Source organism: Brachionichthys hirsutus, chromosome 16, assembly GCF_040956055.1.
Source record: "Brachionichthys hirsutus isolate HB-005 chromosome 16, CSIRO-AGI_Bhir_v1, whole genome shotgun sequence".
Lineage (NCBI taxonomy): Eukaryota > Metazoa > Chordata > Actinopteri > Lophiiformes > Brachionichthyidae > Brachionichthys > Brachionichthys hirsutus.
Window position 1 is genome coordinate 9744078 of NC_090912.1, and position 16908 is coordinate 9760985.

At 43.8% G+C, this 16908-nt stretch overlaps 1 protein-coding gene across 1 annotated transcript; it reads right to left on the reverse strand.

Annotated features, from left to right (window-relative positions):
• Window positions 1–3561: 3561 nt before the first annotated feature.
• On the reverse strand, window positions 3562–16383 carry LOC137905599 (ral guanine nucleotide dissociation stimulator-like 1). Its single transcript, XM_068749841.1, has 16 exons — window positions 16360–16383; window positions 13280–13566; window positions 12516–12560; window positions 12205–12419; window positions 11989–12137; window positions 11654–11902; window positions 11385–11488; window positions 10951–11035; window positions 8177–8263; window positions 7729–7761; window positions 7286–7407; window positions 5649–5738; window positions 5289–5418; window positions 4807–5109; window positions 3780–3894; window positions 3562–3701 (listed from the first exon to the last, which is right to left on the reverse strand). The coding sequence occupies exons 1-16, from the start codon at window positions 16381–16383 to the stop codon at window positions 3562–3564; spliced, it is 2178 nt and encodes a 725-aa protein (XP_068605942.1).
• Between the last annotated feature and the right edge of the window lie 525 nt (window positions 16384–16908).

Sequence of the window (16908 nt, forward strand, 5' to 3'; positions counted from 1 at the left end):
AACAGATGGAGGTGAATCAGGAACACTGCTAGAATCAAAATAATAACAACCCAAAAAAAGAAAAGCGAAACACAAACATGTTCAACTGGCTTCTCTAAGAAACTAGGTCATTGACAAGTATTCTGACAGGGAATAATAAACGCTGACATTATAGTGAAGCGACAGGCGAAGCTGAACAAGGGAGTGGATTCTCAATAAAAGGGAGAGAGAAAACAAACAAAGGTTAAATATGGGAGTGGGAGAGAGGGAGCCGAGGGGTGAAGGCAGGGAGTCACTGTATGACTCATTCAGGAGGAGGATGGCGCTCCACATATCCCCATTCACAGACACACAAGTGCATCCATGAAAGTATGTGAAAGTACGCCACCTGTCCAAAAATAGACGAACGCACACATGTAAATTAACTACATATAACACAAACACCACAAACCTTATGAGTACATTCAACTCTCTTCCGTGTGAATGTAGAAAGTCTGTGGAAGTTTCTTCTGATTGGCCTGAATATGTTAGAGACAAGTCACCAAATAGCTGAGCTGCAAATCAACACAGCTCAACTGAATCTAATTTAATTGAATTCATCTTCTGAACAGTTTTTGTCCATTAACGGGTCGCAGGTCGTGCTGGAGCTTATCCTAGCAGTCAAGAAGCGGGGTACACCCTGGACAAGCCGCCAGATCATCGCAGGGTCACACATAGACAGACAATCATTCACACACACACACACACACACACACCTATGGGCCATTTAAATATTGCATTTCTAAAATTCTAAACTACATAAAAAAATACAGCACTTTGAAGGAAAACCTATAAATGTACAATGAAACGTTCTCCAGTGTGTAACACGCCAACACACACCACAGGACAGACTCCCCAGGAAGCCCCGGACACACACTCGACATGGAGATGCTCTACATTTGTCTCCGTTGATACAGATTTTAAGGAGGGGGCTCGAGAAATTGGTGCACAAAGGGATCCGAGTTATGTAAAAGCCGCTTCATGTCTTATGTAGCTGTTGAAATGTGCTCAGGTTCAGCATTGTGAGGGACATCCGTTGATAAATGCTGCCCCTTAGTGGCGACTCCATGCTACTACAGCTCAGAGGCCGAGATGATGATGATGAATATATTTATTAGATAGAATGTTAGAGTACAAGTACAGTCACACAGTAGCATGTATTACAGTACAAATAAAGTCAAACATCCTGTCTAAGAGGAGCATTTCAAAAAAGCCCTTGCGGTCTTGTTTCCGTTGAAAGTCCTTCGTACATAAATCATCCACAATTAACAATACAAATTTAAGAATACAAATAAAAATAAAACCAATATTAAATTACTCAATTGATTCAACGTAACATTAGAAAAACAAAAACAAAATGATTTTACACCGCCAGTGCAAACTAACAATTAATCTGAAATAAATTACACCACTGAGGCAGTTGAGCACACAGCACTCTTTTCGTCGGCCTTTCATGGGTTGCCAAAATTGTTTGTTCTTTTTTAAATAAAGATTTTAAAAAACGTCTGTCGGCTTTCCACATATACAAGATGGAAAACAGACTATTCTTCGAAGTACAACGAACCATATGTAGCCGGCTACATGTGGTGCTCAGGATCAGCACTGGACAGCTCCATAGGTAGCCGGCTACATATGGAGCTGTCCAGTGCTGATCCTGAAAGTGACATCTTTTCCATTGACTCGGGGAATGTTCTTTATCTTGCGCACTTTGGTTGTTTTTTTTGGTTTCTGCATGTTCATGACAAGACAAGGTGGTGGCTTTTTGGTTTTGCTTTGATTTTGTATCGATTATCTTTGTTCCTGCGTGATGATTGCATTTGAATGGAACTTTTCCACATTATTAGATGTGTTAATTTATTCCCATCAAACTTTGGTTCATACTTGTGATTTTTCTCACTTACAGTATGGCTTTATCTCTAACAATTTTTAAGTTACAACCTTTTCAAAAAGTGATATCAAAACCGAATATTTTTATTGTAATTACTGTGGCGGCTAAAGAGTTCAATAAAAAAATAATTACTTTACAGCATGTTAAGGAGTAGTTACATTCATTTTACATTAACTGACATTACATTTAGTTACATTTTTTACTGTGTTACGGTTTACATTTGTCCTTTGGAGGGCAAACATAATGCTAATGTGGCCCTTGGAGAAAATTAATTCGACACCCCTGGTCTATTCTATACTGAGCGCTAACATAATACAAATTCAATTTGTATTATGTCATGTCATGAGATAATTCAGTAATCACAACAGTGAATATAAATGTATTTATTCATTTTAAATTGTTTAAATTGAGCCAAGAAATACATTTCATTCAGGTTCAACCTTTCTAGAAGTTTTCCTCTAAAAGACCCTCGACTGTTCGAGCCTCCACAGGGAATCTGACCAATACGATTTGTAATTCTAAACATCAGTTCATTGTAACAACCTAACCTCTTTGCAACTTCCTCCTGTTCTCTTAGTAAGAGATTAGGATCAACATCTATCCCACGTCATTGAAACTATTACATCCAAACTCCTCCTCCAAGCCATTTAAGCAGCGTTATAAATCAGGCTTCACGAGCCAGAACCGATTCCTCATACAATTCAAGTTGTAAAAAAAAAAGGAAAGAAAAGAAAAAGAAATAAAACTCATTATTCTTCAGAATAATAAGACATCTCTTTACCTAGGAGCTGGTCAACATACACTTGAAATACAGGTTCACATGTGTCAAGAGAGAACTTAAGGCGAGTTAACAGCACGCAATCAAATGAAGGTGTAATCAGCTGGGGGGGTCACAATAAATACAAAGCATTAAGATTCGGAACGCTACAGATCAGTCAAACGGGTAACCAAGGACTGCTGATCAGGCTGAAGTCACACGCGGCGTTCAGCCTGATCAGCAGTCCTTGTACATCTAGATAACGCTGCCACGCGAGAACATCTCAGCCACCGTCATGGTTACCGGGGCTTAGGAATGTCATTCCTCCAGTTAGGGCAGCTATTTGTTTATGATGACTGTCACGGCGTCAGAGGAGCTGGACTGAAACGCTGCAGGAACACTGGTCTGGGGGGGGGGGCCTTCAGCATCAGACCTCCTCCGTTCCTTTTTTAGACGCAACTTTATCAGAGGCATCTATTCGAGTTGGGAAATGGCTTTGCCATTCCTCAATGCTCACGTGAGAGCAGGCGGCAGCCGACGGTGGCAGGGAGGGCGTTTCAGCGCACCTTCATTCCTTTGCAGCTTTCAGCAGATTCATTTTGGACCATTTGCTCAGAATTGTGGGATTCCTCCAGGAAAAAGTCAAGCCTTGCGTTCATGTGTTTTGTAGGGATCATGAGGGCTTATTCAAACAAATAGTAAAAAATGTCTTCTGCATTATTTTATATTGAGGGGGGGGGGGTATTTTCTTCATAAAGTGCACTTCCTTCAACTTGCCTGGCATTTGAAAAGATCAATCTCAGGCGAAATATTTTTGTTTCAATAAACCAAAAAAGAGATTTTTCAAGGTGTTTCAGGAACGTTCATCCTGCTGCTTCCTGACCCTGGAGACCAGAAACTACTTTGTGTCTTGTCCCAGACTGGAAGTAGCTCTCAGCGGTTTCTTCTGGCCTTGGGAAGTCTTCCGCAAGACAAAGTCAAAGTTTGCCATCGTGGACATTGCATAGAAGACATTTGCCTTGTCTGGAATGAGCAACTCTGAAAATGCAAACAGGATGGAGAAGATCAAACACTGGTGTTCATTGCTCAGCGACTCTTGCTTGGCTCTGTCCTGACCTCTCTGCTGCGAGATGACCTGCATCAGGGTGAAGTCCTGCAAGTTCAAGTGCTCAAGATGATGCTTCTCCAGAGCCCTCTGAATCACATGTGCCGTTTTATCCTGGCTGGTTAACTAAAAGAACAAAATATGAATGATATATAATACACGTTAATGAAGAGGGACGTTTGTACTACTCGTTGTCCTATTTTACACACGGAGTAGGAAAGTCTGAAGAAAAACTTGCTGCTGCCTCACATTGAAATTTGAGCAGCAGAATGAATCAAGACTCCGGCTGGAAAATGTCTTGCCGCTCTTATTAAAGGTCAATATATAATGGACATGCATGGTCTGACAGAGCAACTAGTTTATAGAGATATTCTTGTCCCTTAATTTACCAACTTTAGTATTTAGAACTAGAAAAGCACTCAGAGAGCATAAACCTCCGCCGAGCAGCTCATTCCACTCCCAAATCAGATTTACATCGTCCGCATTGTGATCTGGATCATCATCAAAAGGTTCTAGATTGTTCTTGGTTTCTTTATACACCAACCATGAAAAGTAAAAGTGAATCAGAGTTGATTTACATGATATTCGAATCTGTAAATGTGGTTTTCAATGTTAAAACTTTATATTTTTTCCTGACCTCATTCTGGATCTGATCCAGATGAAATTCGGTGGTGAGATAGAAGCCCCCACCCTACACGACTGTGTCAAATTCTATAAACATCAGTCAATAATCAATCTCAAGAGATATTGAGGAACACATTTTGAAGCTCTATTGACTGCAATGTTAACTAAAATTCCAGAATCCAGGATCTCTTGCGGATCATCACCAAAATCATCTGCTCCTGGTAACATTCCCAACATTTCCTCCAGATCCGTCCAAAACTTTCGGAGTTATCTTGCTAACAGACAGACAGACATAGCAACCGAAGCAGGCGAAAATATAGCCTCCTCGGAGGAGGTAATTATATACACGGATATACCGAGTGAGTCGCCCTCACTATGACAAACACCAAGCGCTGACGTTGTGAACAAACTCACCAGGATGCTTTTGTACATGTTGCCGTCGTTGTGGCCCAGGTCCACGCTCACCCTGACTATGCAGGAGTCGTCCATCTGGCGGTTGTATGCCGGTAGGGAGGTCATGGACACGGAGCGTTTTGGGGGAGGGGACACCCGAGCGCCGCTGCAGGATGCGGCAGCAGGGCAGAGCTCCGTCAGGCTGTCAGAGGTCGAGACAGAGGACGTAGGAGAGTCTATAGAGGAAGCCGGCGTGGAGCAGAGCAAGGAGGACGTGGAGGAGGATAACACCTCAGAAACGTTGCTGTATGAGCTGTGAAAGGACTGCAGAGGTAGAAACAAAACATTATGTAAATTCCACAGTTTTAAAACCCACTCAGTGTATTTTCTGTCTTGGAAGAAAGCTTAAAGGTGCTTGTTTGACTACTCAAAACTTTATAGGTGTAGATGAAGGTACAAAAAAAAAACAACAACAACGAATGGACAGGGCTGCATCTGTTCACCTGCAGCCCTAAGGAGCAGGCTGAGCTTGGAGAGGAGAGATCCTCCATGTCTGAGCCGCTGGATCCAGATGACGCAACGCTGATCTGGTCAGCAGGGACTTTCTTGGATGCGCCGCGCACCGACAGGAGACTGAGGACAGACACTGAGCTTAAAATCAAATGAAAGCATTAACAATCTTTTTTTTTTTTTGGAGCTAGCTTTGGGTTTCGTGTCTGTTCATATCACTCTCCTTCCATTTAAACAAACATCGCTTCTACCGACTGGGACCTGAGTGTTTTGCCTGCAGAATAAGATGTGTGTGTGCCGTGTGTGTGTGTGTGTGTGTTTGGATATTATAATCAGAACCGTGTGAGACTCACAAGGAGAATTTCTGAGTGAGCGTACAATGGCCCCGGGAAGTTGGTGAACAAACGTCAGCAGGAGGCTCCAGCTGCTTCGACAGTTCATAGCTGCAACAGGAACAGAAACGAGCTCTTCAAACAGATGCGGAGCAATGGAATGTGTCTTCTGATGAATGTTCTGTTAGACATTGCTGTAAAATAAATCAATAAATGTTACCTGACCAAAGGAATATCAGTCGTGGGAATGTAGTCAGATATATTTCTAATATTTTACTCGCCTGTCAAAGCATCAAATCAATCATTTAAATATTGGGTGCTTTTTTCCCTAATTTGTATTTTATTTACTGTCTGGTTTGAATCGTATTATATGATATGCCTTAAGCATTAGCCTAATGTCCTGTGCATGAAAATTACTCAGTGTATTTCAGTTTTTAAAACGTTATTCCATGCATCCTGGCCGACTCTTCTGCCATTCAATTATATATCTAGGAAAGCACTCAGCGAGCGCAGACCTCCGCTAAGAAGCTCACGCCTCTCCTCAAGGTGAACTGGATCATCATCAAAAGATTCTGAATTGTTCTTAGTATCTTTATACACCAACCATGAAAAGAAAAAGTGAATCGGACTTGATGTGTATTTGTAACAGTTTTCCAAATCCAAAAATGCTGTTTTCAATGTTAAAATGTCATATTATTTCCTAACGTTATTCTGAATCCGATCCAGATGAAGTTTGATTGTGAGACAGAGCCCCCCCTTACACAACTGTGTAAGATTCCATAAACATCGGTCAATAATCAACCGAGATATTGAGGAACACATTTTGAAGCTCCATTGACTGCAATGTTAACAGAAATTTCAGAGTGAACCAGAATCCAGAATCTCGTTTTACATAAGCCCCGCCTCGGCGGAGGAAGTAATCACTGGATCAGAGAATATTCTGTTATTCTTTTCCCAGATAGTTTTTGTGATGAAGTTATCAAATCAGTTAACTGAAGTGCCACGCAATCCGTCTGAAGGGTGTGTCCACGTGAAGTACCGGTATGTGAAATATTCCCCCGTCTTTGTTTAAAATGTTTGTCCTCAGGGGTTGGTAAAACCACATGAAACTTTAGCAAAAAAAGAAACCCTGATAAACTGTTTCACGCAGCACAGATCAACTGCTCAGATCTGGATCGCAAAAGGATTCATTATATCACAAAACACCACACTTTTTTGTAAATAGGCAGCTTCTTTGTTCGCATCACACCGGCTGGTCTTTTATAATCTAGCCCAAACATCTTTCCATAAACTAGTCTGAAGAAATGTCCCTGTATTAAAAGAAACACATGCAATAAATGCTAATGCTTAACGACGGGAGGGTAAAAGTGATGACTGCATGATAAAACACGGCGTCTTTATGACAAGGCTCTGACGTATCAAGGTTACGGCTGCTTATCAGCTGACAGGACTTCTCGATTAACTCTCACGCAAACTTGGCAAAGAAGCCATCATTGAGTGGATGTTTATCAAAGTAGCGCACACTTATCAGAGCAGAAGGGGGGGGGGGGGTGAATTACAACGCTTTACCGATTACGTAACCGCCCTTTCATTGGCCTCCTGCAGGCTTTCCTCAAGCCTTTATGAAGGTTGGAGATAAAACGCTTCATGTCGCTCACCTCTCCTGGTCAGTGAGCAGCGTGTGCCCCCGCAGCCAGGCAGCGATCCTGGAGTGATGGGGCAGGTTGCGGTGGGAGCAGGAGGCTTGCAGCACACGGATCTGAGACAGCACATCGAACTCCTGCAGGGGGGGGTTAAACGGTGATCATATGGCATCCTGCCACCGTGCGTGCGCTTGCGTAGCCGTCAATGCAGCAACAAGTTGCAGCTCAGGCCCAAGGAATTTGTAGATGGTTACAAGGCTTTATTAAAACGTGTTCCCTAAAGGGACATGCAGATGTTTAGAAAAGGAGAAGCAAAGGTCGTCCAACTTTCAGGTGTCCGAACATTTCACTTTACTTGCACAATGTACGCACTGTGTAGTGAACATACCCAAACGCACCTACTACTATAATAAATATAGAGTTACACATAAAAGCCGGCAAAAAGAGGAACAACTTACCCGCCTCCTTTTCTCAAAGTTTATGAGTCCACCCTTTAAAAAAAAAAAAAGAGTAAACTGTGAGTACAGGCAATATTTATTACTAATATCAATGATACGTTGGATCAAAAGCTGCGTTTAAAAAAAAAAATCCATTGTGTAGCTCTTTTAAGTGGATTAAGAACGATACGTGTCAGCATATTATTAAATCATTATACAAATAGAAACCTATGAGTGTTTCGTGAATGTTTGCCAATAATACCTCCTGTGACACATTACAGAAAATACTCAAGTACGTGCGATAAGTACTAGTAGGATGTTAATATGGCGTTTCTGTAAAGTAAGGGCTTATGCAAAGTACGATATACCCCAGTAAAATACATGCTATATTTTACTGTCCAGTATACGATGCCCAACCTGAGCACGCTGACGCCGAAATATTACAAAGAGGAAAGGTTCCACGGAATACCTTGACGGTGTCCGGCAGGGCCGTGTCCAGCATGGTGAAGACGGTCAGGTAGGTGCCCAAGTAGGGAACCACTCCACCGGAGGTGCTCTGCAGGGGGGAGACGAGACAAGGAGGCGCGCCAGCCGTTAGGCTTCAGCTGCAGGTTCCTCACGCATCGGGAATGCAGTCATTAACCTTTTCCTAATCACTCACAGGGTTGGGATGAACGCCTGTCCCAGCGGCGGCGATGCTGCCGTGGCGGATGCGTGACTCGCACGCTATTATTACTGCGCTTTAACCCCGGTGATCGGAAGCCATTTGAAAGTTGTGGAGGAGTGAGCGAGGCTAAAGATACATTAAAGATGCAATAGATGACAGAATTCTTCTGTCATTGTGCGTGCAACCACACCCAACAAAATTATATTTACACCCTGTAGTGGGCCCCTGTAAACACTCCACACACACACACACGTGCATGTAGGGGTGGCCCTTCGGTATATAATATGGGGTGATAATGCAGGCCTTATCTAAAAGGGCCTGTATTTCTCAAAGGACCAGCTCTCAGAAAATATCCCACGATCACTACTTGAAGTCGAGCGCAGTGATTTCCAGCGCCGGGCTTTAGCACCTTGGGGCGACTCATCATCTGGCCGGGGGTCCGACACTGCTTGGATATCTTTGGAGATGTATATTCCACGGCTGCTTGGCCGCCATCCGGTAGAAGTAGGTCAGAGGGAGGCACGTCCAGTTGAAGGTTGTACCATTAGCATTAATACGTGATTCAAATTCAAGGCTAATATAGATTCGTTTTTTTTTTTTTTGATTCTCTGTACCAACGCGCGATTCTTCACAGACTCCTCATTGTGCCGACGCACATAGGTCACATAAAGGGGGGGGGGGGTTTATAAAAGGATTCTTCAATTCTAGAATTGATTACACATTAACTGGGATGGGCCTGTTTAATAATTAAATTGTGAAAGGGAGAAAGGCAACTTTAAAGCCTTTGAATTACATAATGGGCCTAAAAGCAGTGATTAAGTGAAGTGTTTTCAGATAAAAGCCTCCTTTGTAAGGATACACAACAATTACAAGGTGAAAAGTGGACAAACAAGCCAGACATAAAAGAGGTTTCTGAGGGAAGACTGAACATTGTCGTGACGCGGCGCACAGCGCTCATTAAAGCATGTCGTGGTTACGCAGACGGCACCGACCTGCAGACGACCTGCAGACAGAGTGACTCCCGGCAGGCCGACCCAAGCCTGCTCTGACGCACATCCCGACAGGAGATGACGTCTAGCGACTAAACTGAAACATAAAGCACCCGAGGCCTCTAGTTCCCCATTGTGTCTGTTAAACATACCGTACCCGTCAATGCAAAATGAAATATTCATCCATTAATGATTAAGAAGAGGGTTAGTGTCGGCACGCATTGTGGGAAGACGATCGCTCCAGAATATTTCCCTAATATGCAAAACCTTCTTTTGCACTCTGTTAATCTAATCTTCATAATTTGTTGTTTTTAGATTTTTATTGTGTTGCTTCTTTTTTTATTGCATCTATATTATGAAGGCCCAAACACGAACGCTTGTTTGCTTCGCGTCAATCCACCCGCTCAGAATGAAGGGAAGTAACAGATGCACGGCGAACGGCAAACATTAACTCCTCGATGCACAGGGAGGTCAAACATCTACTGTTTGCTTTTTGCTGTGGAAAGTTAAAGGAATGTCAGTTGCTTTGGGCGAGTTACCGTGTGGCACCACCACATGAATTTTCTGTAACTGCCTTTTCCACAACATTTACAGATTGCTCAAAATCATGCCACTTCAATGAAATGCTTGAAAACAGTGCAGTTCATTTGCATATATAAACTGTTGCCGTATCTCAGAGAGCCCTGCAGATTACGGATAACTTTATTATGGTCTGCATTATGATTTGAACCAATGATCGAGATTCAATGTACTATAAAGCGCCTTAAATGTTTGACTAACATTGAGATTTAGCTTTTAACTGCTAAAATATATTCTTTTTTTTCAGTCCAACATGTACCCCTGATGAACATAAACGCCAGAATATAAAGGAATATTCTTATAACAAAACAAAAAAAAAAATCTGGAAAAAACACATTCAAAGTGTCCCTTTTTAAATTCCGGCATCAGCAGAAATAGAAAATTTGATTTGCAAATAAAAATGTACAAATATTTTGGCCATTAATTACTTGCCGGCATTGTTTTTTCTGATAAATAGAAAATGAGTTGAATCTCATCAAGGATCTGGGCTTAAATTCCTTCAGCTAGAGTGAATTCAATGAGCAACGCATCCGTTGAAGTCGACAGCAGAAACAGCACTTTTCCTTCTAGAATTGAAACGCAGCAAAGCTGGTGATCGACATCATGAATCCAGAGTGACCCGGTTCGCTCAAACTTTAAAATTGTATGGGAGCCCTTCCTAATGTTCGGGCTCTCAGCTAAAGCCACTTTGGGTCGCATGACTGGGTCGTCAAACGAATCTTTATATGCATTGCTCTACCACAATGAGGGACCACTGACGCTATGCTAATAGAAAAGCCAAGGAGCAGAGAGACTTGGCCAACATTTGAAAGTACAAATAGGACAATGAAACAATGACCATTACAAATGCTGAATTGTGTTTGTGAGGAATATGAATGAGGCAATTCATGCAGAAGCATTTAAAAAAATCCACAAACTAGATTCCTTGAGACACTTCCACACGTCACTCGTGGAAACGCCACGCACGCTTTCACACTGACGCAAGCCCACCCTCTCTCTCCTTCTCACCTCCAGCAGGAGTTCCCTGTTGCTCAGAACACAGTTGTCATCGGGGAAGGTTTCCAAGAGGTTATCGAATGTGGCCATGCCGTCCCTGCAAAGAGAGCAAACAGCATGTCGGTATGCAGCCGTTTCATCCAAAGTCAGATCCAAGCACACAACAAGCCTTCCTGGGCTGCTTTCTGCCTCTTGGTCTGCAGGCAGGGGTCGAAACCATGCAGAGAATCACGACAAGCTACACCCAAGTTGTCCTTGGCTTAACGCCATGCTGATTAGTTTCATGATGACACTGAATATGGGTCATCCAGATGCCAAAAATGCTGAGCATTACATAATGAGGGTTCATTGTCCTCATTAAAGGACAATTGTGTAGAGCAAGCAGCTATAAACCTCGTCTCGCGTGCAGAAAAGCGCCATTTCCTCTGACTTCAGTCCGAGCCTACCTGCTGACAATAGCCCAGGTCTTTCTCAGCCTGGAAACAGCGTTAGACTGAAGGGCCGACAGGATGGCCTTGAGAGAAGAGAAGTTCTTCAGAAGACGGCATTCCTGGGAGAAAAAAGAAAAACATTCAGTAGATTCACTTCGTTTCATGTCAAATCTTTCAATATCCGTGTGTTATATTAGCGCCCGCTGAACACTGATTAACACACATTAAAATATGCAGACGGCACCTGAACGCAGCCTGATCGTCATTGACCACGTCTGACTGACCTGCGCTACGCCGATCCACTTCTCGATGACACGGGCCCTCTGAGCGGGTGCGGGGGGAGGCCGGCGGGAGGAGGTGGGACTGGAGGAGGCGTCAGGTGGCTGGCACAGCAAGGACACGATCACCTGGTTGGTAACGGAGTTGAATTGGGTAATGGTGGCTCGGATGGTGGGGGACATGTTTTCCTTCTTGTCTCTTTGGGACCACACGCAGCCCAGACACTGAAAAGGCACCACTTTGACAAACAAAGCCTGAAACGGCGTGGAAACACCCAAAGTCAGCCGTCGAGACATCAGGAGTGCATCGCAAAGTGCATGAAATATATCTGCTCACGTACGGAGTCCATCCGGGTGAGTTGTTCAGCGATGGCCGCAGCAGAGAAGTCCATGATGCCACTTTGACCCATGGAGGTTTCACTGCCGGAATCTTCATCACTAGACGCCTCCTCATCCAGGTCCAGCTGCGCCGGGGCGCTTGTGGTCACTTCTGAGGAAGCACACGGAGCAGGATTTTAAGGTCAGCATGTCTTTTCAGACGACCCAGTATATCTTACTTTCGATATCAGGCGGTGGGGAAACACCTTTCTGGAGCAGCGCCTCCGCCTGCGCAGCCAGGGAGCTGAAGCTGGGCCGGCTGCGCAGGCGGTCGTGAACGGCGGCGCTGATCGCCAGGTGGTCCAGCAGCAGCCTGAGAGCAGAGTGCAGGGGAGGATCTCGGAAATCCTCGCTGTATTCATCCAACCACGTCTGGACAAAAGCCACCAGAGGACTGAGAAGACGGCGGGGGGGGGGGAAAGAATCATGACGGTTTAACTATTTAAGAGTTCAAAGACAGTGAGCTGTAAACTTTGAGCCACCCACATACCTCCTGTAGCATTCTCCGTTGTCCAGCGCTGAGGCAGCATTCTCTCTGTAGGAAGGGAGGAGAAAGCATCGCTTTTCAGGCCATTTCTGTATCGCTAATTATTATTTGCTTCTTTCCTGCAGCTACACGAAACCCAACCGTAGCATTAAACTGCTCTGTGCATAATTGCTGCTGTCGGACGCTGGAGGATAATGAGCGCCTGCTAGGTGATCATTACGTAGAAGCCGGCAGGCTGTCGGGAACACGAAGGACCGAAAGCTCCTTGACGCAACACTGACTTTGTGCGACTCTGCAAGAAATAGTTTGACATTCTGCAAACACACACTTATTCCCCTTTGGTCCTCGGAGCTGAACCTTTCATTACGCCCCGAGTTCCGCACGGCCATTATGAAGATGATCAGCAGCCACTGAGCTTAGAAAAAAAACAATTAAAAGCCAGACAGCCGGTGAAAATGTCGGTTCGATTGTCGCTGAATATTCTTAGGGGAAACTCCTCAGTTGAATTTTTAGCTCTAGAGGTGCTGCAGGCAGATTCTCCTCGGTCGGAGCCGGGCTAACTTGTTCACCTGCTTTCAGAGTGGCGCTTTGTGTTGACTGTGTGGATATGAGGCTGGCATCAATGTTCTCATCTCACATCAGCAACAAAGACAAAGCCACTGAGAGCATTTTTTTTTCTTTTCTTCAAACTTCCTAATTATTCTACACTAAAAAAAAAAAAAGAAAAGCTAAAACGATGTGCACGTTGCACCAGACAGTGAGAATACCTCTGGAAGAGCAGCTCAATGAGGTTGGAGGTGGCGGTAAAGGTTCTGTATGTGGAGAGAAAGATCCTGCTGTAGTCCGGCTCCTGGCAGCCTGGGTCAAGGAGGTGGCTGACAAGCAGGTCCAAGGTCGCCGCCTTCAGACGGCGCACCATGGACGTTCGGTACTGGACGAAGGCAGAGCACGGGCTCTTGTCGCTGGGGTCGGAGGAGGGGACAGGCTCCCGGCGGAGAGTGACCCCGTAAACTGCACCGCCCTCGCACACCTCACCCCATTCCTGAACAGGTTTCTGATGACAGAAGTGGGAAACCATGTTTAAGGTTTACAACAACACCCAGAGGACCGACGTGCGACTCGAGAAGATACAGGCATTGATCAAACGCCTAAATATATGGCCTGATGCATACAAAATGTCAGGGTCAGTGTTGAGGTAAAAAAATAAATAGCAGCATTCACATGCAAACAGGTGACACTCACTCTCCTGCAATGCCCATAAGCGTTATTCTGAGTTCACAGCAACTGCACAAACAGGTTAGTGTGTAATGATCACTATCAGATGTTCTAGCGCTTAACATGCAGGTTTTAGCCAGAGCTCCGCTTCCCTTTCCTCCATTTTCCAGCAACAGACATGGAAACATGAAGATGCCGAGAAGTTTGGATGTTTGTACGAATGTTTACGGATAAACAGGATTATCAAAAGGTCAGCGCCTCCGATAATAATTCAAAACTCTGCCCAAATGTCAGTGAGGTGCCATCCTTCCACTCGCATGAGCAATAAACAGCAGCGCTCTGCATAGCAGACCTTTTGAGTTCTTCAAGAACTCTCGAAAACATGTGACAAACACAAAAGCGCCGGCTTCACTGAACATGAATGTTAAGCGTCTCACTCAGGCTTTGATATTTCCTGAATTAAAACATGCTGAAAATGCAGCCACCTGCAAAGAGAGCTGTCTGAACTATATGTGGGGTTAGTCTGATCATTTAACTAAGTGTTAGCATTCCGAGAATCCTACCAGTAAGCAAGTACATGTAAATTTGGTGGAGCGCTCCTTTAAAACCCTAAGGCATTACATCATCACACGGCGTCTGAACAGTCGGGTTATAGCGTTTTCACCGGGAGGATGAGATTTGGGCCACATTTGACCCGGTTAAACTCTGGAGCGGATCCAGAGGCTTGACTGACTTACAAAAGGGAACTTTGTGAGATGCTCCCTCTAACAAATGCTGCCACATGTTTGGCTTAAGAGGAGGCATTGCTAGGTAGGAAAATGCTTTGCAAATCCTTATGAATGCATCTGGATGCAGAAAAGCGGAACAATCTGACTGTTCCGTACATCAATTTAAACAGAATGCCTTTGTCCTGTCATAAAGCTTAATTCTAAAACCGGGTAAGCAACACGATTCAGTATTTTCTACCTGTTACCATTTGAGTACCAAGATGAGGCAGCATGCACCCTTGAATTCTTCCACAGGTAAGAGATTCTTTCAGTAAAACCTGTTTTGTTTTCAATGACATGCTAGTGGAATCAATATCACAATATCTAAAAAAACAATATAACATTTCCAGGTGCCTCATCGGAATAAACCCTGGCTGGATGGGGAAGATCATGTCTTTCAAACAAAACAGGGAAAGTCACAGCAAAACATACTCTCACAGTCAATCCTATAGCCGCTTTGCTGAAGCGACTCTCACCTCCTAGGAAGTCAGTCTCCAATCTCACTAACCGACTGAGAACCTGGTTGCCTAGGCTGCTGTTGTTGTTTTTTTACCTGTAATTGTTCATATGTTTAAAATTAAAACTTGAAATGTCAGCCTTTCTTGTTATGTTATGACGAAATGTTCCCGTGTACGAATAGATGACAGACGTCTCGGCTTATCGCAATGTGGTGGGCACATTGATATTTGGTTGTCTTTCTATACATGTCAAGTCATAAGACAAATAAATCAAAGCTATTCATTCAGATGTTTTGCATTTTTGAGAGCAAAGGCCCTGTAAAATCTAATGGATTAAGAATATTTGGTGTATACTAGTGGTGCATACTTGTAGCATCACGCTTGATTCAGAAAGCATGTTTTGTTTGCAGTTTGTAGATTGTGGAAAGTGGCAATGCATTTTTAAACTAATTCATTTGTGAAATATAATTAAAAGCAATGCATATGAAATCAACAGGACAAGATGGGGAAATGCTGTATTTTACAGTGTAATAATTAGTGCTATCAGTGATTAAACAATTATGATATTTAATTAATCAATTTTTTGATCTCACTTTAATTTACAGTCTACTAATGGCAACCACAGCTGCCAGTTTATTCATGTGTTTTGGCACATTTCTAACAGTGCGTCATCTGAACCAGAGAAGAAGACACACCTTCACGGACATGCTGCAAGGAAACCCAAATGTTTTGTATTTTATGAGTCTTATTTTAAACTGCCTGCAGTCCCAGACGACGGCCCGACAACCCACTGATCACTTACAGATATTACAGAACACATTATTCACACGTGAAGAGTTAAGCATCGACTGGTCTTCTGCAACGTTCCCTCTAAGGTGCGCTCGTGCGTAATTACGCACAGCTGATTCGGTCTTCGAGCAGCGAAAATCTACGTTGCAAAAAAACCCCAACCTAAATTGAAAATAACATAAACACGTCAACATTCATTCCGTGCTATTTTCCACTCTGCGTCAGGGAGTGACCGGTGACTGGCTGCTCCAGCTAATGATGAGATCCACATGTTTTTACGCATCTAATAGACGCCATTGTAAACAGAGTTCCAGGACTCTCCCTGGATTTTTATGTTCGTTATTTTTATACTATTGTGCACTTTGAGATTTGCTTTCAAATGTAAAGTGCGTTTAAAATAAAATGTATTATTATGATGTTGCTCAAAGTCGTCCGAGGGGCTGCTCAGAGAGTTTGTGTGTTTGCTCAGACGCATGAACAATTAGTGAATAAGACCCGGACAGCTCATACTTTAAGGGGTCAACGTTTCCTGCGCCTTGATGACAGGTAACAGTATAATCAGGGAGAGCACGAGATCCAGCTCAACAGTTTATGGGGGTAAATAAACGTTTCTCTTACCATCGTTATCTCCCACTTCCCCATCTCGTCGCCTTCGAAGTTGGGCTGCTCCTCATCGTCACCGGAATCTGGATATCAGGGAAACGCCTGTTGAACACCTGGTGACGTCGTTGACGCGCCTACTGTATCCTTGCAAATATGACTTCTCTCCAGCGAGACGTGCTGGTTGCATTTCCCGTCCACCACGCCGAACCCTCCGCTGGATCTCACGCGTTCCCTCCACCCGGTCCGACCGGAGTGGGGAAGGACTGGTTCTCCTCCCCGGGCTTTATACTGGGAGGAGGAGCATTTCCTCGGGGTGTCTGGAGGAGGAGCAGCGGTGGATAAAGGAATATTCATAAGCCGGTACTTGAGGGTGAATGAACGAGGCTGACCCCTCCGCGCTCCATTTACGCACCTGTTCCATTATTATTAGGTAGAGATGTTTAAAAAGGTGTAGTGGGGTTATTGTTGTTCCACCAAACATCTGTATAAAGTTTGGTTTAAATTTAGTCTTTGTCCACATATACATTATTACTATATTAACAAATATTTTGTATAATATAACAC